At 47.2% G+C, this 8,262-nt stretch overlaps 1 protein-coding gene across 1 annotated transcript; it reads left to right on the top strand.

The window, feature by feature from the left end:
* Positions 1-5,045: 5,045 nt before the first annotated feature.
* On the top strand, positions 5,046-8,008 carry LOC125945699 (P2X purinoceptor 7-like). Its single transcript, XM_049667944.1, has 3 exons — positions 5,046-5,455; positions 5,811-6,026; positions 7,864-8,008. Exons 1-3 carry the CDS (start codon positions 5,202-5,204, stop codon positions 8,006-8,008), a joined length of 615 nt encoding a protein of 204 aa, XP_049523901.1. The 5' UTR covers positions 5,046-5,201.
* The last annotated feature ends 254 nt before the right edge of the window (positions 8,009-8,262 follow it).

Here is an 8,262-nt window from a genome sequence, read left to right as displayed (position 1 = left end):
TGAGTGCGAGTGTGAGTGAGTGCCCTCATGAGTCACTGTGCCGATCTATACCACTCACAATTCGTGTATACGTGTATTAATAACGAAGCTTCCAATTTAGCACCTGTCGCATCGGGAGTGCGCCAAGGCAGTGTTTTGGACCCAGCTTCATTTTGAATGTACATAAAAGATTTGCCTTCCCGATTACATGGTAACATCCGTCTCTTCGCGGACTATTGTATTTCGTACCGCGAAATTAATCACAGTGATAATCACCATATACAAAATTCTGCCTTTTCTTGGTGTCAGGAGTGGCAGTGGCTCTAAATGCCGAAACATCTGTAAAGCTAATAGTAAGAAAGAAACAGATATCTGAGTTTACTTACATTATTAATGACACACCTCTCACTTGTGCATTTCAGCGTAAATATTTAGGTGTCACTTTAACATACGCTCTCCGATGGGAAAGCCATGTTAACAAAATAACCTCAAGTGGAAATCAATGTACATGCTGAGCACTAAACCGACTCTTCTAAACCGACGATTTTACCGTGTTTGGACTTCATACGGAACCTCACAACGACGTCCACGACCACGGCAGAAGTTCTCTTGGAGTGTCCATGTAATTGCTATCGCAATATATCCGCTCATCTCATTATACATTGTCTCACTCATCCCTGATCCTTGGATTATTACGACCTTAGTGAGTGGTTTCTATCCTGGCGTGCACAATCTGCTTGTGCGATAAGTCATCACCGCTAGTGAGCTTGTACACACAACGTGCCTCCATTTTTCCGCAAGCAAGGTGAACCGATATCACCTCTGCTTATCGTTCAAGCACTCACCACGTTCCCACTCACTTCCACTCACAACCACTCACTCATGTTCACACTCACCTGCACTCACACTCACGTTCACACTCACCTCTACACACCCAGAAGCACTCACCCCGTTCACACTCACAGCACTCAGTCACGTTCACACTCAGCTCCACTCAGCACTCAGTCACGTTCACACTCATCTCCACTTACACTCACAAGCACTCACCACGTTCACACTCACTTCCACTCATTGGCTCTCACCTCCACTCACACTCACTGGCACTCACCTCCACTCACTCACACTCACCCTCACTCACACTCACCGGCACTCACACTCACTGGCACTCACTCTCACTCGCACTCACTTCCACTCACTCTCACTGGCACTCACTCTCACTCGCACTCCCACTCGCACTCACTGGCACTCACGCGCACTTGCACTCACTTCCACTCACAGTCACTGGCACAGCCGCAGCGGCGCATGCACCGGGTTTATATAAGCAGCTGGCGCGGAGAGGAGGAGAAGGAGAGAGAGAGAGGCGCGCATGCGCGCGCTATCGCACAGGTGGCGGATGAAGACACGGAGGGAGAAGCACGTTATCGAACAGATGGCGTGGAGAGGGGGAGAGAGGCGTTATCGCACACCTGGCGTGGAGAGAATGAGGAGAGGTGCGGACGGACGCCGACGCCAACGACGCCGCGGGACAGGCTGCCGCTATAAGATGCTCCGAATCTTAAACATAATCAAGCAAGGACCGCAGGAAGACCACTAGCTCCACTACAGAAGGGAGACGTGGTCCTAATCCTTCGAAATGGTAGATGGGAAATCAATGCGCAAGTCGAATATCTAGCAGCCCCGATGTCGTACACCGTTGACTCAGGATGGCCGGATTTCCCATCGAAATAGACAGCACCTTCGCAAAACACCAGAAGCGTTCTATCGAACCATCAATTAACAGGGGGACGACTGCAACGACGCCCCCGATTCATCTCCGAGCGCAGTCACACAGCAGCGGCCAGAACCTCCGCAGGCCACACAGGACCGACCACCAGCAGGCACAACAGGCGCGCCCAGCATTCTAGATGCACGGCGACGATGTACCAGACCGCGAAGACGCCCAGATCGCCTGGCCTACACGCACGGGTTCCAGCACACTGAAACAGCCTAGGAGTGTCAACTGCTACGCATCGATGTTGAGTGCTTTCCATGGCTTTCAGTGCTATCCGTGTTTTCAGTATTTTCAGTGTGTTCACATTTTTCATTCTTCAAAGAAAGTAGGATGCAACGGCCAGCCAAGACAGCAACACTGTGCGAACAAAGAGAGCAACGCTGTGTGCAAGCGCGGCTATATATGCGTTCCCGTGTCATCAATAAACGCTTCTCCTTGTGGTCACCACCGTGTGCTTTACGCTCGATACAAAAGGGACGGTCTGTGGACGTACATGGATACGACGAAAGGCGAGATGTTCACGATAAATGGACAGGCGTAACCATATCCTGTCTCGGCAACAGTGCTGCTGCGCAGGCGCTAGTACTCGAGGGAGTACCCTATGGATTGCTCCTTTCAGGTCTAACCATCAGTGCACTTCGCCTTAACATCTAATGGACTGGAGAAGTAACCACAGCAGTAAAGCGCCTCAGCCTCAGCGTTTCTTCAGCTTCGTCTTCGAGGAGCCCGTGGAAGCCATTGTCAGATAGAGATGTTAAGAGGCTTTACCCGGAATTCCTATGCTTGATGAGACGTCCCAAAGCAACTACAAAGTTTGAAGTACCATTTGTGTTAGGCGATACTACAGTGGTGAGAAAAAAAAAACATATAGTATGTCACGGGAGAAGAGAATCTGGCTGAAGAACGAGCTTCAAAAGATGTTGGATGCACAGATCACTCGTCCATACACATCTGCATTCGCGTAGCACGTCACTAGTGCACCTAAGGAAGTTGGAAGCATCCGTTTCTGTACTGACTACAGCAAACTATTTAGCAGACAGAGCTTTTTCCGTTTCCTATGCCACGAATAGACTCTATCTTAGACGAGACGGGTGGCTGCAGAGTGTTTTCACGCATTGATTTATACAAAGGATTTTGGCAAGTTCCACTTTCTGAAGAATACCAAGAAATAATTAAACGTTACGAGTGGCTCACGTGATTTCAGTATCTATGTCATGATCTCCTTCTACGCTAGAAACATGGTAGCGTTAACAAATAAATTACAAAACTACAAAAATTAGGGCAGCTTCACATTAGTTGTTCGAAGACTGGGCAAACAGAGAAGCTGGCGACGACACCTAGCTTGCACATGCCACAGCGGTCCGCGTACACGTACAATCAACGCGTTTGCCACTTCTTTTAATGCGATTGGTGATGACTGGTGCATCTGTCTTGTGCTTTCTTAATGTGGTAAGCTTCAAAGTTCAAGCGGGTTACCCTATCTATCTATCTATCTATCTATCTATCTATCTATCTATCTATCTATCTATCTATCTATCTATCTATCTATCTATCTATCTGACTATCTATTTATTTATATATATTCTCACTGAATGCCGACGCTTCGAAGAAGCTAAAAGCCGACGTATTGCCCACCACTTCGCCCGCCTACCGAACACGGCAGCGACATCAACCTGCGAGGACGTTCGTATGACGACTCAGCCTTCCACGTCGGAGACTATCACCCGAATCGTTCGACGCGAAATCGAAGCCGCATAGCCTGCACATTTCATGAGAGGGGAGCCCAATGATACCCAACCGACCATTTCACTGATACAATCCGTTGTTCGTCAAGAACTGGCAAACCTGGGCCTTCAAAACATCTGCTCTGTCAACCGTCCTGACCTTTACCCTTCAGCCGGCTTCAACCCTATTCAACGCCACTCTCCTACTCCAAATTATCGTGATCCGAATGCGTGGAGGACACCAGACGATAAGCCAATTTGCTTCCGATGCGGACGTGTTGGACACATTTCACGGTACTGCCGAAGTTCTTGGCCCTCGCCTACTCGACCAAGCTTCTCCAGCATCCTCTATCCACCCCGAAGTCAACCCCAGGTACCATCCCAAACTGAACCAGAAAGATTTGCTGAGAACACTAGGAACGCCGCCCAGTACAGCCGCTCGCCCTCACCACGACGCCGACCTTCTCGTTCACCTCCACCAAGCCGTTCCCCGTCCCCGTCCTACGCCCGGTGTTTTCCGTCGGAAAACTGACGGCTGCAGCTCCTGGAGGTGACGCTGCTGTAACGACCTGCCCTCAAATTCCTCTGTTGACGCTCCCTACCAATCAGAACCTGATCGACGTTGAAATGGATGGCCTACCTGTTAAAGCTTTGATTGACACCGGCGCCCATATTTCTGTTATGAGCTCTCACCTCCGTCAGCAGTTGAAGAAAGTTATGACCCCTGCCCCATTACCTGTTGTACGTGTGGCCGACGGTGGTACGTCTCCCGTAGCTGGCCTCTGTACCGCACGTGTCAGTGTTGCCGGCCCAAACTGGAGCCAGTCATGCTTGGATACATCGGACACGTTTTATTGATAGCGCGGCGGCAACTTCACCAAACCCGCAACAACGTAATGGGGTTCCGTGCATAAACTGCTCACTCACCCTTATCTTTTGTCTTGTTACTGCCTTCAGAAAGATTTCAGCAGCACTTGGTCTGGAAGGTAAACAAAGCTGCCCATCGGCCGTTCCATGCGTTGCCTCCTTCGAAGTCAATCCGGCTCGGTCAAAGTACACACACGGACAATATCATCCATAATAACTACGATTAACAACTGCAACGTGAACCACAAAGTAAGCACAAGGAAACAATGAGCTGCAGACAAATGCGGGCGCAAATTTTCTTGTTTCTCAGCCATGCACTATGCTCAGCTGTTGGGGTGCGAGCGTTGCCAGACCTCAAACGCAGCTCCCGCTTGATCTGTCAGTCTAACGCTAACAGGGGCAGCGCTGCCGAGCTAAATTTGTGCATTGCGCCGTGTTGTCATTTGATAACGAAGCCAAATTAACGGAAACACATATCTGTCTTAAATAATTGGGCTTTTGTTGAGCGCATTTAAAGGGACACTAAAGGCAAATATTATTTCAACGTGGACTGTTAAAATACCATACCAGAAGCCTCGAAACGCTTGTTTCATGCCAAGAAAAGACTTATTTTAGGAGAAAATTGCGTCTGAAGCGTTCGCGTACCTCTAGCGCAATTCAAATCGCCCGCCGAGCGAGGAGTTGTGTCGTCATGCCGCCGGTGAGTAAAACGGCGCCCGCCGACGGCGCTACCGTTTTTTATGCGGAAAGAGCAAACGCGCGGCCAGAAACAGAGCCAAGACAGAGTCGACGGTAGTGCGAAAGCGGTAGGTAAAGCGCGCGCCGAATTGTGAGCGCGGAGATCGTCGACGCTCGTCGCAATGAACGAACTAGTTGACGACCCTGACAACGACACGTTGGCTCGCGATGCTGGGCTTCATTTTAGCGATTTAAGCCCCGATGAGCGTGACATGCTGCTGAGGGCTCGCGCTGCCGGCGTCGTTGCCTACTACGACGGCGGCCTCGACACCGGCTCTTCCGAACGCGGTAGCAGCGAGGACTCCAGCAATCCGACGTCGGGCGACGAAGCTGGGCACCGTGTGGACGTCCCGTCGCGACTCTCAAGCACGGACTGGTACGTACAGATGCTTGTTACCAAGGGCTGCATCGGTTGCTTAGAAACTTGACCTGGCTGTCGCAGTGCGCAGTAAAATGTAACCGAATCCTCTGCTCGTTTCCTGCTACGCGAGCAGCTATAACGCGGTGTCATTTTGAAGTTTACACGATCGAAAACAGTTGATGGCCAAGCCCTAAACCGAGCACCGTGCCTGACGCTTCGCGTTGGATGAACCTATAAGTCGTGTTATGAACAGTGCGGGACGGAGCATTGCGAATTGCATGTGTGTTCTGTGCTCGCTGCTTAAAATAAACGGCATTTTGGTTCTTTTATGGCACGTGCATTACTGTCACTTTCACATTGCACATTACAGGTGCGAATGCGGACACTGTCAAGTGCTGCCAAACTTTCGTGAGTTGGAGTGTGTGTGCTGTCGCGAGATGGGTGCACCCGTAACTGTTGCGCAACCCCAGGGTTGCATCACGGAACATCCGGACTTTAATGTTCTCTGTCTGAACATTGCCGTGCTACGTGTGGTATACCTCGAACTTCGTTCATGGGGGCACACTATGGACGATGAAATGCACAAGTAAGTTCTTCGTTTGCACAACTTTCTCTGGACAAATTAAACATGCGTCGCTAAAACACATAAACACATAGCTTATTGAAGAAGACAAACACGTCAATTTTTCTGATCGCTCCATGAGGGCTTCTTCAGTTTTTATGTATCAATTTTTTTGTTCAATGCTATTCGCCTATTCGGGCTGTTTAGGTGGGTCAAAGACCAACATAAAAAATGAACTTCTTAAAAAATGTTAACAGAATTAGTTTGCAAAGACAATAAGGTCAAGATTTCCAGTCGCTGTGCGTAAGGTAGGACAGCATGCATACAGGACATCTGAGGCTCATCCAGGATGCCACAGGTACAATCGGGGAACCAAGGTTATAGCTGCTTGTTGTAAAGTTGAAAAAAATTTTTCAGTCGTAATGGTTGGAGTCCTGTCCTTGAAAGCTATTCGGTATTTTTGTGTGTTCTGCTATGACGAGAAACAATGAACGTAATGGTAATTTTTTTAATTCTCTTGAGTAATTCAATTTTCATGGCTGTAGTGGTTCCCAGACAGCACAAGCATACTCCTGAGTCAGTGTAACAGATGTTTCATACGGCAGAAGTTGTGGCACCATCAGGTGTGGTGCCTTTTAGCTGATGTCTTAGGATATCTAATAACATGCGAGTGAATCCAGATGTTTCCAAAGTTTTTAGTCCAATTAAAATTGCATCCATTTGTTACTCCAAAATTGTTTACTTCAGTGGCGTGGCTAATTTCAACATTCATTTGTAATGGACATGCACACAGTTTTATAAACATTAATTGCCATAGTGGCCTCATCACACCACCTTTCAAGAGTTGTCAAGGATTCACTCACTAATACTTAGCCAGTTTGTTTGTCGGCACCATTTTTTCATTCCTTTGAGCGAGCCTTCTCCTGGCAACATTATGCCGCTAAGCATCTCGGTGTGCATAGTACTGAACGACATATCGCAACAGCTAGGCTAAGAGATGTTGAAACAGCTGTTTGCTAAAACATTTTATTTATTCAAGCGGCGGTAGAAACAATTAAGAGTGGTTGGGGATTAAGAAAGAATCTAACAAATAGCAGATAAGTCTGTACGTATTTACAAGAACTACTTACCTAGAATGACTGCTAATTATGGAAAATGGCATTTAGAAAGAAAGCAGTGACATAAAACAAATAAAAATAGACAGTTGAGTATGCTCATTCATCAAGTAGTGTAATGAAAGAGGCCAAGGTGTATTTGTAAAAAAATACCTTTGGAAAAATAGGTGGCAAGAAGATGTGGTGGGGTGGGTAGAAAACGTAATTTATGTTTCTGAAAAATACACACACACATGGTTGATATAACAGCACATTTGAATTTGTAGACTGGCTGTTGACTGATGCCGAATGTTCAAATAAAGTCATTTCATGTTATGTAAGGTGGTAATAGATGAGCAAGGCACTAGCAGCTTAAAAAACATTATAAATGTATCATGCTGAACATAGGACAGTTTAATGAAGAAGGAATAGCAGTAAGAGCACAACCTCCTAGACTTGTGAAGTAAAGCTACCATAGTTCTGCTGGCTGACAAATAGATTTAGAGCACTTAGCTGTGCTTGTTAGCAAATGTTTGGCTTAAGTTTACTTGCTCTTCCTGGTAGGCAGTTATATAACGACGCAAGTTTAACTGAGACAAGAAAAAATAGTTTCCATAATAGCAACAAAAAGGTGCTTGGCGGCCATAGTCTGCCGCCTGTTGCAAGGAGGCTACGCGCAGCCTACACCTAGCCAAGTGAAGTGACTTCAATTCATTGATTGTTTCCATGCAAGTGTGCTATAATTGTTCTGCGTTTTTTGTTTACAGGAGGTACCGGTACACAGCATACAGGCAGTTTGTACGGTGGCTGTGGGGGCGGCTTCGAAAAGGTGAACGCTTTGTGTTGCCATCATGTGCTGTCGCAAAAATTCGGGCAACATTCCCCACAGAAACACCCACAGGGTTTAAGTAACTCTTAGAGAAAAAAAAAAGATTTTAACAGTGTGCAGCAACCACACAATGTCGTCGATAAATGCCTTGTGCATTTGAGTTCCTTGACAAATATCAAGAAACGGATATGCTTACACTAGTCACGACTCACAATTACTAGTCACAATGTTTTCACTTATTTAAAGCTGAAGTGCTGAGTAATAAAACATTCTCTATTCTTGTTGCCACTTTGTTGCGTCACTTGAGACATAATGGAAAAGGTAGTGATGACTAGAA

This window comes from Dermacentor silvarum, chromosome 5, assembly GCF_013339745.2.
Source record: "Dermacentor silvarum isolate Dsil-2018 chromosome 5, BIME_Dsil_1.4, whole genome shotgun sequence".
Lineage (NCBI taxonomy): Eukaryota > Metazoa > Arthropoda > Arachnida > Ixodida > Ixodidae > Dermacentor > Dermacentor silvarum.
This window is presented reverse-complemented; position numbering and strand designations above follow the sequence as displayed.

Bases quoted from the DNA above. Each gene is read 5' to 3' on its own strand.
- LOC125945699 (XM_049667944.1), top strand. From the start codon at position 5,202: ATGAACGAACTAGTTGACGACCCTGACAACGACACGTTGGCTCGCGAT. The intron at 5,456-5,810 runs GTACGTACAGAT...TGCACATTACAG, and splicing joins CGACTCTCAAGCACGGACTG to GTGCGAATGCGGACACTGTC. The intron at 6,027-7,863 runs GTAAGTTCTTCG...TTTTGTTTACAG, and splicing joins ATGGACGATGAAATGCACAA to GAGGTACCGGTACACAGCAT.